General features: G+C 38.7%; 1 protein-coding gene across 1 annotated transcript in view; it reads left to right on the forward strand.

The window, feature by feature from the left end:
• Positions 1-16368, forward strand: part of ITGA8 (integrin, alpha 8) — a gene marked incomplete at its 5' end in the record, with an annotated part of 115539 nt that extends 99171 nt beyond the window's left edge. Inside the window, 3 exons of the mRNA XM_009866523.1 lie at positions 6619-6720; positions 14186-14308; positions 15603-16368. Of these exons, the coding sequence (XP_009864825.1) occupies positions 6619-6720; positions 14186-14308; positions 15603-15689 (312 nt within the window). The remainder of the gene's footprint in view (positions 1-6618; positions 6721-14185; positions 14309-15602) is intronic.
• Positions 16369-16816: the final 448 nt, after the last annotated feature.

The following is a 16816-nucleotide window of genomic DNA, read 5'->3' on the forward strand; positions in this document are numbered from 1 at the left end:
ACATTTGGGTGAACATACCCTCTTCTTACAAATAGCACAAGTACTTTTTGACTATGCGCAGAGTCATATATACATTTTTTAACAAATTAATACAAGAACAAATAGTTGTATGACCTCTACTCTCAGCATTTATGTAAGCTACTCTATTTATTGGCAGTAGTTCAGGTTTTTGGAGGTACAGGTCAAAGAAATCAAGCTAATGAATTCCCAAAATGTATATTTAAAAGGTAACACCATACTGCTTACCCACTTGACTCTAAAATGTGCCAGACTCCAAAGGGGAACAAGTCTTAATCAAGCAGGGACAACATTGTTACAACAGCACTGAACTCCATATGAAACAGACATAAGTTCTGGGGGAAAAAATTCCACCACACCTGGCAGCTTGCAGTAGAGAAAGTATGTGCCCTTCAGTTAGGGAGACTTTACTGCACCACCAGAAAATAAGGGTTTCAGAGAAGTCAGATAATTCTCCAAGGAGGCAATGGAACGAAGTCATTCTGGGGAGTCTCTCCAGTAGTTAATCTCTTCAAACCTGCAAAATAAAATGACCTCTCAAATATCTTCAAGTTGCTAAAAGTTTTGTTCTTCCTACCCTCAGTCTAGCTCCCTGTGGGCCAGGTTTGTCCCTGCATTTTAGTCTGCTCTCTGACTAGGATCCCACCATCTGCCTTAAAGATGCTTTGGGAAGACTTTAGGTCTTTGCTTGAGCTTTCTACAGAAACTGCTGGCATTCCACCGGAGCCTGGAGAACTCTCCTTAAAATTGTCCAGGATTTTCCAGCATTTACCACATTATTTCTGTTTGTCTCAATTGTACTTAGGAAAAGACTGCACTGAATATTTATTGCTAACACTTTCCTTCATTTCTGGATGCTTCCATGTCTCAAAACTGTTAAAGAAAACAGAGGCTTCCGTTCAAAAATCAGTTTGTAAAACAAAAGTGTGGAGAGAGAGAGAGAGCAGCCTTAATAAATACACGAGTAGGGATCGACCACCCAGGCAACACAGAGGATGGCCATGTTTTGTCTTCTTACCAGAATACTGGCAAACTACTGTCTCGGCAACACACACAGGAGCAGGCTTTGCTTGTTCTAACGCAAGGGGAGCCTCAAAAGGCCCATGTAGCTAGAGCTGGGCTCCCAGCTGTTAGTCATTAGGCACTGACATTCACAAATGCCAAATTCCCTCTTCCTCTGAGCCATAATGAATTCTTTAGCTTGAACTGCAAACTGCAAGTCCTGCGGCTTCCAGTACACACTGAATATTTAAAAAATGATATGCTAAAGAAATACTGCTTCTCACAAATGACTTGACAATTACAAACAAGGCTGTAGGAGAGACAGTTGCCTGTAACTCCAAGGTGGTAGTACAAGTAAAAATCCTGCTTGCAACTCATGCTCAGCATAGCCCTTGTTTTAAAACCCTTTGCAACAAACACATAATTCTGTGAATGCAGGAGAATACTCTCTAGACTTACATATTCTCCATTCCCATAAAGGAATGGGGATGTACAGCATTTCCAGGAGCCTAATGAAGGATTGAGGAGGGTTACTAGCTGTGGCTACAATCCAAGGTTAATAACCTCAGCCAAGCATTAATCCACAGGAAGTACCCTCCTCTGATGTTCTTACTGCTGATATAAGCTGAAAATGAAATAAGCCATGTATAGTAGGTGAAAGGATTTATTTTTCCATGAGCAGTATGTTTCCTTTTTATGATGTTTCAAGAGAGTTAATGCCTTTACTGTACCTTGGCCAGTCAGGCTGCATGTCTAATGTCTACTTCTTTAACATATCCTCCTCTCTCCATTACAGTTTACTTTTATAAATTATACCTGGAATGCTGTTTAATATAAATTGCTTAGAACTGAAAACATAAGGCTTTTTTTCAGGCTTTTTTTCTGAATGCAAATCGTTGCACAACTGCAGAAATGTGCTGAACTTTGTGTGAGGAGCCTAGTGCTGTAGAATAAAAGGTGAAGAATTACTTGAGTCTGAAAATGGAAAATAATTAGTATGACAAGAAAAAGCTATTTTTTCAGACTGCCCTCTCATTCATGTTCAGCACCCTGAAAGTGTATTAAAATATTTATTTACAAAGTCCAATATTAAATCAGTCTGTTTTTCATTTCAAACACTGTTGATAGAAAAGGTAGTTCATTTTTATTGGATGCCATCTGTGTTAAGGAGCTGATTTGACTATGCAGTTATTTGAGGCACTTTTCTTCATATTGCTCATTCCTAATAGGAGAGTTTAAATATTCTGATAATAAACATTCAGCTGCTCTCAATATTTTAAAAGAACAGCATTATGGCCTAGCCAAATCAGTTCCAGAAGGCAATACATGTGCTGGCTTTGTGTCACCGGTAAATACTCACTCTCTTTTTGAAAAGACAGAATGGACAAAGCAAATAACAGAACTACAACCCTGGACCTGAGAAGAGCAGCCTTCAGCCTTTTCAGGGATCTGCTTAGAAGAACTCCACAGGAGATGGTTCTGGAGAAAAGAGGAGACCAGGAGAACTAGTGATTCTGCAGGATCACCTCCTTTAAGCTCAAGAATTGTCCATCCTGACATGCAGGAAGTTAAGGGAAGGTGGCAGTAGGCCTGCTTGGATGAACAAGGAGCTCCTGGTAAAACTCAAACATAGAAAGGAAATAAAAAAGAGGTGGAAGCAGAGTCGGTTGACCCAGTGTAGAGGTTGGGTTGGTAATATAGAAATGGTGTCTGAGTATGTAGGGACAAAGGTAGAAAGGTAAAAGCCCACGAGGAGCTGAGCTTGGCAAGGGACTTGAAGAGCTTCTCTAAGTATAACAGCAGCAAAAGGAGGGCTAGAGAAAATACGAGTCTTCTGGGACACTGAAAAGGCTGAGTTACTCAATGCCTCCTTCACTTTGGTGTTTATTGGTAAAATCTGCATACAGTAAGCCAAGGCCTCTGCAACCAGAGAGAAAACCTACAGTAACCAGTATTCCCAGTGGAGGAATATCAGGTTAGGGGAACATTTAAACAAGCCAGACATACAAAAGTCCAAGGGACCCTTTGGGATACAATTACAAGTGCTGAGAGAGCTGGTCAATGTCAACGTGAGACCACTCTCAATTAACTTAGAAAGGTCATGGTGATTGAGGGAAGTTCCTCAAGACTGGAAGAAAGCAAATGGCACATCTGTCTTCAGGAAGGAAGAACTAGAGAACTACCAGCCAGTCAGCCTCATTTCAATCCCTGACAAGTTTATGAAGGAAAAATACCCTGGAAGCCATTTACAAATATCTGAAGGGCAAGAAGGTGATTGGGAATTGTCAATGTGGACTTACCAAGGGGAAATCATGCTTGACCAACCTGATAACCTTCTGAGATAAATGAGGTTCCTCTTGGTGGATGAGCAGAGAGCAGTCATTGTTTTTTATGTTGACTTGAGCAAGATTTTTGATACTGTCACAATGAATGAAGATAGGTGGACAGAGAGATGGATTCAAAACTGCCAGACTTAAAGCATTGTGATCAGCAGCATGAAGTCCAGCTGGAGGTCCATCACTAAGGATGTGCTCCAGAAATCAATACTGGCGCCAGTATGGTTTAACATGATGATTGAAAAATGAGACAGAGTACACTTTCAGAAAGTTTGTAGATAATAGAGAAGTGAAAGGAGGGGTTGTTACACCAGATGGTTGTACTGCCCTTCAGAGAGACCTTGAGAGGCTGATGAAGGAATTGGCAGGAATTTCATGAAATGTGACAAAAGGAAATGCAAAGTCCTGTACCACGAGATGAATAATCCTCTGCACCAGTACAGGCTGTGGGCCAACCAGGTGGAAGACAGTGTTTTAGCAAAAAATCTCGGGGTCCTGGTGGACACCAAGTTGAACACGAGCCCACTGTGTGTGCCCTTGCAGCCCAGAAAGTCAACAGTCTCTTGGGCTGCATTAGGAAGAGTGTTCCAGCAAGTCAAGGGAGTGACTTTTCCTCTCTGCTCAGCACTAGTAAGAGGGGTTTGGAGTCCTGCATCCAGTCCTGGGCTACCTGGGACAAGTCAGACATGAGCAAGACCAGCCAAGGGCAACAACGATAATTAAGGGCTTGGAGAATCTGATATACAAGGAGAAGCTGAGAGAGATGGAGATATGGGGCTGTTCAGTCTGGAGAAGGGAAGGCTCAGGTGGGATCTTTTCCATGTGTATAAATATCTGATAGGAGGAAATAAAGAAGACAGAGCCAGGCTTTTCTTAATAATATCCAGTAAGAGGACAAGAGGGAAGAAGTGTAAAATAAAATACCTGAAATTCCATTTAAACATAAGAAAAACCTTTTTAATTTGAGGGTAGTCAAATACTGGAATATGTTTCTCCTAGACGTTGTGGAGTTTCCATTCTTTCTTGGAGATACTCAAAACCCAGCTGGACATGACCCTGAACATACTACTCCAGTTGACCTTTACTGAGCATGTGGTTGGAGTAGATGGTCTCCAGAGGTACCTTCCAGCTTTGGCCTTCTATCTGCATCCAGGTTGGCTCCCAGGTTTAGGTTATGCTTATTTCAGGTCATTTTCACAAACAAACTTTTCTCCATCAGTGAAGGAAAGAAGCAGTAGCCCATATCATTGTGGGGTTGTCTTACCTTCAGTCTTTGCTCCACAAAATAATTGAAAGGGAAGAAGCAATTCTTAGAGAGTGTTTGTGCCTTTTTTGAAACTGGAGATTCCAGAATAAAACATCACCTAACAGGGTGGAAAACATGCTGAGAAATCACAGAAGAACCAAGACTTGTCAATGGAGCAAAATTCCTAAATGTGTGAGAAGCAGAAGGAAAGAGAGTTTTGCAAAAAGGGATTTAGGAAGTGACAGCAACGTTCCAAATACACTGGACTGTAAGAAGCTGGTACCAAAATGAAAGATTGCTTTACTTACAAGGCTCTGTAGGCAAATACTGTGTTGAATTCTGGTCATTATATTTCAGAAAGGATTGAGACAGCTAGCAAAAATGCTTAAGGGCTTCAAAAATATTCTCATACAAAAGATGGAAGTCATTTACCTTAAGGAGTCTAATGTAGAAGGATATAATGATAGTCATAACTCCTAGTCCTCTGGATTTCAGTGGGCATATTGGCACTTAACTATCTATGTCATGCTTTTCAGAGCATATCAAAGCATTTTCAAAGCAGATCCATGTAATTACCCCTATTTTACATGGGGTGGAACATACAAATTGCATGTAGTGTCATCCAAAAAATCAGTTGCAGAGATGGAATTAGAAACAGGTTTGTTGACTTCCAGAAGAGCATGGTAACCACTTAGCCAGTCTATCTTCGGATAAAAACAAGGAAGAAGGGGACATAGTTGAAGTGCAGGATCTTCTATCTGTAACAAAATAACATTCAGTGAAACTGAAACATGTCAAATTCAAAGTGGACTGAAAGATTTACTTGACACCTGATGTACTTAGCCTTCAAAACTTAAGTTAGATACCAATGATGCCAAGAGTTCAACGGGATTCAACATATGTGTGTGGAAAGTATTTGATCCATTCTAGTAAATGTTGCAATGGTTAAGATTCTTTTAATGGACATGCACTTTCACATGTCAGTGCTTATGTCCCGTTGCAAGAGATTTAGGCAGGCATTTTTCCAGAGGGCATACCAGCATTTAATTATCATTTCAAGGCAGTTTGCACAGAGTAGGAGATTGTTGTCAAGGTCAGAACAGTACAAGGAGACACAATTGGTCAGAAGTAGTGTGTCAGTGCCTACCTGGCTTCCCAATGAGGTGAAAGCACTAATTAAAAGTCACAGCATGAGCTATATGATATAACAGATTTTAATCATTCTGAACCAGGAAACGCACTGTCTAATGTAATGTAACCTAGTCTAATCTAATCTAGTAATATTTTATAAATAAAAGCAAGTATAAATGAAACACAGAGAACTGACAGAGATATATTTTGTTTTGTCTGCACATCTTTGGGTTTGCTGAAGTGCTTAATGAGAGCTATATAAATATTTTATTAGACAGTTAAACAGTGACTGCTATGCATTCCTATTGTAGTTGCACAAAGTAGTAAAAAAGCAAGGTGAATTCTGGGTTCTTTGAGGTCTCCTGCAATAGGAAATCAATTCACTCTGAGTGAAGTGCAAAGATATTTGTTCCTGTTGTTGTTCTTTGGTGGGAAGGCACAGCCATTCCTTTGATGCCATCAGGGAGCTCTACCAACCTGGTCTCAACATAGGCCTGGAAATCTTTTCAAGATGCCTGTGTTTGTTGTTGGCTTGGTGAGCAGAGGCAAGGTTTTAAAACCTAGACACCCTATAAACCTGCTCCCTTCTCCAAAGTCACCAGTCTCCTATTTCAGAGAGAATTATGAGAAAAAACTCCATGTGTCTTTCTCCATATCTAACCCTTCTTCCCTGCTTGAACATGTGGTCTTTATATTTCAGCTCTATGCTGTTCCATGAGATTGTCTCATGGACACATATAGGTCCCAGAACTGCTGTACCCTTTACTTAAAGAAACCATCTTTGCCTTAGGAAATCAGTGCTCTGTACTTTTTCTCTGCTTATTTCTCATAATGTTTTTAAGTATAAACATGGTTTTTAATAATTTATTTTTTATATCATTTCAGAGGAAGAATGATCTCTATACTCTTTCTTCCAATGTGTCCTTCGAAGTGAAGAGCATGCCATATAAAGTGCAACCAGCAAAGCTCCCCGAGGGAAGCATAGCAGTAAGTAACTGGAAATTGTATCTTTGTGTGAAGCACATGTATTTAGTCATTCTGATCACAGCTGTGAAAGTTTTTATAGATAAAAACACTGAGATCAGTCTTTCCTGTGTTTCTAGTGTAAATTCCTGAAATAATACCTAAAGGAAATACCTTTATTGCTTTCTGTCGAAATTGATGATATATGATACTAATTCCATTTTGAAATAATTTCTTGCTGCATTAATGTGCAGATCATTTTATTATAATCAGGGTGGATTTTTCACCCAGAAGAAAAAAAAAAACCAAAACTGTGAAAGCGAATGTCTAATAACCTTGTCTGGAGTAAAAAAGTCTGAAGGAAATTTTTGAGCAAAATCAAAAATCTTGTTACTATTAGGTTTAGCAATCTCACTCTTCTCCCAGTCAGGAACATAAGTTTATGGATTATGTATGGCGACTTCTCTCTTATCTGTATTAAACTTCTTCGATACCCTGATTTTCAGAAAAGTCTGCATGCCTCTGTAGGGTTTCCACCTCACAGCTCATCAAGTGCAAGATATGAAATTACCTGGTAATCCCTACAGATGAGAGAGAGACAAAAAAGAGAGGGAGAGATACTAAAGTAGTTGCCTTATTCACAGCAAGATTTATATGGCCCTGGATTATTATATGAAAAATTAATCTTGAAGGCATAAGTTTGATTTAATTGTTTACTGGTGCCAAAGCACTGTTTGGAAAGAAATTTAAAGGAATTTGCTTCTTATGATGTCTAATACCATTGTTAAAATTCACTCTATTTTGTCATTACGGATAGAAATAGGTAAAATATGAGTGCGGAATTTGATTTTAATATAAATAACCTGAAATCTAAAGGCTTATCATTCTCATCTTTATTGTTTCCATCTTTATGATTAGGTTTATCATTTACAGTCCTTCTTTTGAAAGATAAAACCAGTACGAACTGTTCCAAGGTCAATCATGCTGCAAATACATCATATCGGTCAGTTGAGATGTAGTAGTAGGGAACTGAATATTTTCTTATATGAAAAACTAACATAATAGCTTACTTGGAGTTTGGTTTAGATGACACAGGCTATAAAGTTTTTTTTTGAACCAGCACAGATTGAATGGTTGATTGATACTTGCTCTGGGAAGACACAAGGTGAAATCTTGGTCCTATATGCCCAGTGACTCCAACATCTAACGTCAGGAGAACCATGAGTTCACCAGAGAGGTTTGATGCTTAATGCAGTATTCATCCAGAAAGCTTCAAAGGCTCCAAGCTGACAGATATACTCAGGCTCTTTTTATTTTCTTGCGGCATGTGTTCCATACCAGAAACACATGTTGTGCAGAACTCTATTGATAGTGGTGCCTTCATCTGGACTGAAGTGCTTTACCCCAGGTGATAGCCTGCTGTTCTCTGCAAGCGTCAGATATCTACCAAATGATCCGATAAGCATTTTATTCTCTTACTCCAGCCAGTATAATGCTTGTTATTTGCTGCAGATGATTTACAGCAAAATGCCTGTAATGGCAACTGTAAAATGTTGAAAAATGATAGCGCTTTTATGTTGTTTCATATCTGGACATGGCAGTGGATGTTTGCCAGCTCTACAGCTTGATGTGTTATATGCACAAGCTCTTTTGATGTTCCACTTGCAAGAAGAAATATTTGCCTGAAGTTAGGCAATGCTTAATATTTTTGTTCCTTCTGAAAAAGATCACTGGTTGTGTTTTAAAAGTTTCCAAAGATTTATTTCTAAGTTCATGGTTTTATTTCAGACAATGCAAGAGTGAAAGTGGAATAAACATTTTAGTATTTTAAAATGAATTGTCAAAAGTATGTATCTAATCATCAGCTACCACTTTACAGTTTATATAGTGAAGATAGTATATTCTAAAAAAAAAAGAGCATAAGTCCTTCATTTAACTCATACAGTGCTGTGTTCCAATTATGCAGGCTTTTATATATATATTGAATTTTAGGGGCATGAATAACCCCATATGCATCACTAACCTGCACAGTCATGTAGTCAGATTTGCAGCACTGAGATCTTTATTTCCATCATCATGGAATATAGGCCTATATCTTGAAAGAGGATCATGATACAGAGGTGTATGAAAGGTAATGGAAATGTAAGAAGAATCTTACATGAGTGAAAATGGCATCAAACAGAAAATTATTTTGGAACTTAATGGAGCTTAAACCAAAATCCACTGACATCAATAAAAGTATTTCTATTAATTTTGATAAGCCTGGGATTATAATTATACATTTTACAACTGGCTGGATTTCCTTGCTAACAGCTGCATCATTCAAAAGCAAATCATCTTTTTTTTTGTTAGAGGTATTATTGTGGTAAATAATACTATCCTACTTGATGAATTTCATATGCAAGGTGACAGTACTTTTTATTATACAAAGTTAGAATAAGTAATTTGCTCCATTTTAATTTATGATTCTTGAGACAGTTTTGGAGTTTAATAAAATATGATTGCTTTTCTTAAATGTTTGATAGGCTCTTCAGAGGTGATGCCTTTAGTCTAAACTCTTTGACCAATGTCCAGCAGTGAGTAAAACTGGTTTCAGACTAAGGCTTGTAACTCTTTTTTTAGCTATTACACACAGTGATAGTACTTTCATTTTAAGTGTGCCTATATTCCTTATTAAATATAGTTCCACAAACATTTGTAAAATGTGAACATAAATGTCAATATTAATTATGACTCTAAGCTCAAGGGAACTTTTACATTCTATTTTGAGCATTTTTTCAGAGCATACAAGAACATCACGCTGCAAACATTGGATGGGAACATGTAGGAGTACCGAAGAGTTCTTGTTCCTCAGTCCCTGTAAGAAAAACGACTAAAGATTGAAGGAAGGTCATCATGGGTTGTAAAAGTGGAGCATTAGAATAATAATAATTTTAGCTATTGTTTCTAAAGTAGCAAATTAAATTATGGATAAGTTATTTTTATTTTTGAAAGTGTGTTTTAAAGGACAAGAGGAAAAAAATAGCTTTGTGAGAATCCCGCTAGCAGGCACCGAATTCTGACCATAGATGCTGGATGTTTGCACTAGGAAGACCTAATTTCTGTCTGTCTGCAAGGGACTGCAGATGAACCAGCAGGTTACCACATTTGCTCTTCTGTGTTATGCTGCCTTCCAGTGGAATTAAAGACAATTTTGAAGCTACAATGAGTAGCACCAATATCAGGGGCAAAATCTAAGCTATACAAAAATCAGTGGCAAAAGTCCTAGTTGTTCTTTTATCTACTGAAAATCTGCTTAACCCTGGCACATTTAAAATAAGGAAAATCACACCCCCCTCATAGAAATACTTTCATGAACAACAAGTAACTTTCATGGAACCACAATAGTGATTCTGAAGTTAAGACTATCAGACAGCATTTGTGCTAAGACCAAATTGAATTTTATTTCCAATAGCAGACAAAACTCCATCTGTAACTCTGTGGTTGGCTTCACTCTCATCTCAGCACTTGAGCCAGATGACATTCCGTGTCACCTCCTTGGGTACAAAAGGTACAAGACATTCAGCAATGGGAAAGGCCAAAAGTCAGATGGCTCCTCTCAAGTCTGGGAGGCATGATTTTCACCAGCCTGACAGGGAGGCATGATTTTCACCAGCCTGACAGAGAAGCAACCACTGTTTTCAGTGTTCAGTACAAGAAAGTCCTCTAGTCCTGAACAGAGAGGAAAGCCAATGTGCATCCAAAGTTGCCAACATGCAACACTTGTGTAAAAATTCCACTCCTTCTTACCGGCCACCTTAGATGAAAACAGATAAATCCCTCCTGAAATGTTCTCTGGCTCTGATCCTGCAGTACTAAACCTACCACATGGAGAAGAACAGAAATCCAAGCTCAATAACACAAACTTGTCTTAAATCAAAATCATATGTAAAACTCTTGTGGACAGCATGGGGTGGAGGAGGGACAGTTTTCTGTGAAACAAGGCAGGCAAAGCTGAAGGGATGCTTTGTTACTTTCTTCCCCTCCAGTTTCTGCCTCAACTCTGCAGATGTTCAGGACTTGCAGTATCAAAATGTTTACCAGGAATTGCATTCGTAGCCCTGCAAGTCTTTGTACAGAGTATGAAAGGAGGTAGCCCAGGGGCATTATATTCTCCTGGTAATGCACACTGGTAAGGCAGGAGTGAGACTGACGACTACAAAGAATCCTCTGCTCAGGAAGTAAATCTCAAGCACTTAGCACAACCCTTCCCTTGCTTTCAAAAAACCTAAGACAAAGAAGAATTCATGGGAAAAGTGTGTGGGTGCAACAAGATGGTTTTAAGATTTTAGCAGGCAAATATTTCATTAGCCATTGGCCTCACTCCTGCTGCAAGAGAAGAGAGATGTGGCAGCTTTGCAGCAGCATTCTTCTTGATACAGGATAGACCTAATTTCTGATGTCTGTTTTACTCATTGCTGATAATCTAAGGATTATAAACATGATGTTCTGCACTTCTGTAAGATTACAGTTTCTTGTTTATATTTCAACATTTGTCAGGCTCCAGCTGAGCTACTGAAATTCCACTGTAATTTGCACTCCACTGCCTGGAAAGGCAGAACGACAGAAGGACTCTCAGTCACATTATGTTACCTAGGAATTTGGCTCAAGCTATTAATACCAAAAGTGGCTAAATCAAATTTTTGCAAGCAAATAGATCTTCCCTCAGGCTTGATCCTACCGTAAAATGGAGTCCGTCATTTTGTCAAACTTGAGAGAACAGAAAGAGCTGTTTGGGTTTGCTTTTTACAAATGCATGTTAAGGTGATTTTGGGAAGTGATCTATTGCTTTATTGCTCCAGCTCCACAGCAACATGCTTAGAGAAGTGAGAGTGTTAGAACAGAAACTGGCGAAGCTAAAACCTGACATGAGTATTTATGCTATCTGTTGATAGTGTCAGATCCTTTTCAAAGGACAAATAATTTTTAAAATTACAATTTCTTCTATGTAGTACCACAGAATTTTCCAACAGAGGAAGCAATGTGGATGAGTGGTTTTTTTAGTCAATCTCAGTTTTTGCTGTCTTCGGGCCCACTGAATTTTCATCAGCACTTGCCAACTCTTGTGCTATATGTGATCAGATCTTCAAAACTTGCATTCATCTTTTACTTAACCGGCTTTTCTTGGGGAGGAATCTCTGCAGACAGTTCAGATGACCTTCTCATTTTCTCTGCCCTTGCACTTTAATGCCAGATACAGTACCACTCTGAGAGACAGGGAGAGCCATTCATAAACATCTCGTCCTTATTAAATGAGCACTGCTCTTGCTGAATCTAATGCTACAGAGAGCCTATGAAGTTGTGCCGTGGTTAAGAAGCAACCCGAAGAGGAAGCTGAGGAAGGGAATGGCATCCTTGCAGTGACATAGTCAATCACTTGATCACAGCAGCAAGATAGCTGTTGGGACCCCGAGGTGGGATTTCAGGAGGTTTTTTTATTAACTCTCTTCACCTTGAAATATTTCTTCTTCCTGCAGTTGGTTAATGTATTTATTCTTTGTATATACTATCTAGTAATAATCCTTTATAGTTGCACCAGAGAAATACCAGCTGGATGTGTTTGTTAGATCAGCGGTGGTATAGCCACCACTGCAACTACTTAATCTTCAGGGTACAGGTCAACATTGAAGTGCAAACAGCAGAAGGACTGGGCGGTGTCTCTGAATTTTCTATGCGACCCTCAGTGTAAGCTTTGGTAGAAGGCAAGCAGTTTCCTACATAGAAAGTTTGTCCCTAATTTCAACTATGATCTGTGTCCTATAACAGTGAGAATACTTTAAAAATATATGCATCAGAGGACCTCAGCAGAGTGCCATCTTTCTAAGCGTTGTGTCAGAGTAGGGTACAGTTGGCTTCACAGATGAAGTAAGCAGAAAGGACTATTTCAAAGTGTCTTCCAATTAAGCATGACGGTAGCTGGGAGAAGACATACCTGCTGGGGCTTGCAGAATGGAAAGTCTAGGAAAGTATGCTGAGAGAGGAAAGGGCTAGATGTTGCAGAAAGGCTGAAATTTGCCATCTTCAAGGAGAAAAGTGAAAGGCACAGAAATGGAGTTGATTTTGAACTGGCTTACAGAGTTGTGTCCAGTCTTCAAACTTAGGATGCTGTTCTGTGAATGAACAAATCAGTGTTGTATTAATTATCAGGCACATCAACCGGTGAGTTAATAGCAACAAAACAAGTAGAAGGAGAATTTGCAGTGAGTGCAGATCAGGGACTGGGCAGTAGCCAAGAAACTTACTAAAAAGAGTAGATTTCCTATCTGTACCTCAAGCACTGAAGAGCAAGATCATCTGAGAGTTTATGTAATCACTTTGCTTTGCAAACCAATTTCATCTTGTCATGAAGAAAATAACTTCCATCTGTCACATACTTATCATGTGTAAAGGAGACTAGGAGTAAATGAGAGAGGTCCAACAGAAAACGCCAGAGAGAAATAATTTCATGGGCTAACAATAAAGAGGAAAGGTTGACAAAAATAAACTAAAACTGAAGGGAAATAGTTGTGGCTGAGGATCTAAGGAAAGCTCAAACTCTTTCCTTCCCACTGGGGACCACCAGGGAGATAGCAACTATTCAATGAGAACAATGAGGAGCCTTCCAAGGTGAGTTTGAGAACGTGGAATAAGTTTGGTACAAAGTATGGAACAGAGAGGGAGGAGGAAGTTACTTACATGGATGGTCCCAGAAGGAGAAATACCAAAGGGTTATTATTAATCTTTGTCAAGATGAAGGTCTAAAGAGAGAACTGTGCCAAGTCAATTAAAACCTTTGATAACTCATACACACCTGCTGCTTTCTAGAGCCTCAGGCAATGAGAGAGCATTTCAAGCTTATTTCCTGTTTAGGTCATGGTCCATACGTTCGGCTTCTTTTGAGGAGCATAACATCATACTGTGCACTAGGCTTTATTGCAAGGACAATGCGCCCTGCTTGAATTTCATTTTTTGACTGCTTGAAGTTATAGAAAAAGTGTGTACTGGTGTGTCAACAGATTCTAAAGAATAATGTAACTGGTATCTATTGTAGTTTGAATTAGGAGTTTGGACCTAAGTCAACCACTGTTTCAGAGTAATTCAACATTAAGTTGGTTATACTGGCCTAGGCTGTACCAGCATACATATGAGTAGAACTTCGAATCCTTGAATCTTCTTGAAGCATCTACCCACAAGGGTATTTTTTTTGCTACTCTGTATTAAGTGAAAACAATTCGTATGTCTTACACGACAAGACTTTCGTATATGTGTGAATTCCGTTTTTAGTAATTATCATGAACAAGTGGAAAGGAACTTGCAGTAAATGAAGCCAACATGGGAGGGTATCAAGCAACATGCATCACTAATCTGCAAAATGCTATTGAAGTGAATGCTTAGAACCTGCATACTCTACTGTCAGATTTGCCTTGGTTCTTTAATTTTTGTTTATTTTATGTTTTGTTTTTTATTTCAGATTAGAACATCTGTCATTTGGTCCACTCCAAATGTCTCCTTTGTAATCCCTTTATGGGTTATAATACTAGCAATACTTCTTGGACTACTGGTACTAGCTATGTTGACCCTAGCTTTATGGAAGGTATGTTGCATTATTATTGTTACTGTTGCCTTAAAAAAAAATCTGAAAGATATTGGAAGATATTGGAAGATGTTAACAGATAAGAAAAAGAGGCTGGAATTTTGTGGTCTTTAACAGTTTGAAACAAAAGCAACAATACACATCTCTCTTCTTTATTTTGGAATTTCTGACATGCTAGTGTCATTGACCTTTATGCAGGGAACTTGTTTTCAAAGTCCTCCTTTGTTATTAAAGTCTGGTTATAAATGGGCATACGGAATTTTACTCTGTTTTCCAAGACCTATGATTCTCTTTTCCAGGATATTTATGTTCAAAAAGAAGTTACTCTAACTTTGTTTTCTCTGAATACTTCAGGAATCTCCAGTTTTTGTCAGCATGTAACAACACTCCAGGTTTTGAGAATTAATTTTTAGAAGATTTCCTTTTATATTAGTATGTCACATCTTCTGTTTTTCAAGTTTTATAGTTCTCTGTAAGTTGTTACATTCCCTTCACAAGTTTTAACACAACTTACTGGAAAATGCTGTATTACAGAGAGCCAACATGGCTTTCAGTCATCCTCCCAGTTCCCATTAAAAAAAAAATTTAAATAATTTCGTAAGTTAGAATTTAGCTTATCTACCTTTACCTGCCTAAATGTTATGGGTTAAGTGTCCAGCCGATGCTAACTTTTCAGATTCATCTAGTCAGTTAACAACAGCAAAAACTAGGTCTAAAATAAGGGAGGATGACAGGAATGTCATCCTGTTGTTTTGGTGGTACTCTCCTTTGACCTCTTGTGAAGCCTACATAACTTTCAACCTTTTGACCAAAAGGGTAACTTTTAGGCAGCTAAACTTAGGTGAGAGGAATCTCAGCTTTATTGATCTTTAGTCTAGGTCACAACACTGTCCCATGCACATTTCCCAACACTTATTCACCTCTGTTATATTGCTCTTTGTCAATCTAAATATCTTCTCTGAATTAATGTCTAGCTGAACTGAAACTAGCAGTTTTCACATTATGGTCAGTCAGTATCAGCATTCAGACCAACTTTACATCTCCTGCAAAGACATCTTACATATAATTTGAATTTTTAAAGCTATACTTTGGAACTAAAGTTGCCTTGCATCTAAAACTTCCGTTTTTAATAGGGAACAATCTGAATAGAAATAAAAATGCTTCACAGTCTATCAGCCTGCCATAGATTGTAACCGTCCTTTCAGGTTGACTGAGTGAAGAACCAAACTGCAGCTGAGTCTTCCTGGGATTGTCTTACCATGACGCCTTTGTTTCTGTCGATTTTTTCCTGCAGTGTGGCTTCTTTGACAGAGCTAGACCTCCTCAAGATGACATGGCTGACAGGGAACAACTGACAAATAACAAGACTACTGATGCATAGAGGAAGAGAGTGACAGTTCAAGTCAAAATCCTACCAGAGACTAGAAAAATGATGAGGATTGAAATAAGGATTCCTTCCACCAGTCTTCCTTTGTACCTGCAAGTGACATGGTGTCATAATCCAATCTATGCAACGTTCTGAGAACATGCCACATGATGGTCATCCTTGCCAAAGAAAGCAGCTTTATCACTGCCTTACAAACATACTCACCACTGAATAGAATGTTCGTTCCATATCCAGTCAGTCTACATTTCAGCAGATACTTCTGAACACGTGTGGTATACTGAGATGCTTCCAGAACAAGCCCAACTCTCCTGAGGAGAGAACACCTGCATTGCTGTACTGTCTTGAAGATGGAGCAGGACAAAACTTCTGAATGCTACTGTATCATGCAGAATGCCTTTGACACCTCCCTAAGAATAAGAACTTTTATGAAATTATGGCTCAGGGAGACAAGCAATATATCAGTACTGTGAAAGTACTTCTGAAAAACAAAGGTAGTCTATATGGAACTGTATAGATGGAGCACAATTATTTATTTTTCCACTTCTTCAGGATAAGTATCGTATATAATCACCAACTTAGTTTTTGAGAGAAGTAAAAAAGATAGAAATCATGTACTCACTTTGCATGTAAATAGAAAAGTAAATCCATTGTACACACAAAACACATCTTTTTTTGGCTACTAGGGGTTTTTTTGCAAAGCAGAAGAATTATGCAATATTTTACAAGATGAGATGTGATAAACAAGTACGTGTTCCATCTCTTTCAACCCAGAGCTGGTGGTATCACACCCAGATAACTAAATTCATGCACAGTACAGAGCAAGGGCTGAGTTGCCCTTTCTTTGCATTGCTGGTGGCTGACACCTGTACAGCTGACACAGGATACAGTCATTTGTGAAAATCCAATGTAAATTATCACAGCCACACTGGTGATACTGTGAAGGCTTGGGGGTTTCGGGCTTGGGTAAACTTTCATTACCATTGCCCTGCTACTTTCTTGAAAATGCCTCCTAAAATGGAAGGGCTACTGCATTTGTATCTTCTGTTTAAGCTGAGCTGTAGACCATAACACTGCTCACCTAAAGAAATCTTTGCCTTTTTTAATTTTATTTTACAATTTAC

The sequence above is a fragment of the Apaloderma vittatum genome, unplaced genomic scaffold (assembly GCF_000703405.1).
Source record: "Apaloderma vittatum isolate BGI_N311 unplaced genomic scaffold, ASM70340v1 scaffold1273, whole genome shotgun sequence".
Taxonomy (NCBI): domain Eukaryota; kingdom Metazoa; phylum Chordata; class Aves; order Trogoniformes; family Trogonidae; genus Apaloderma; species Apaloderma vittatum.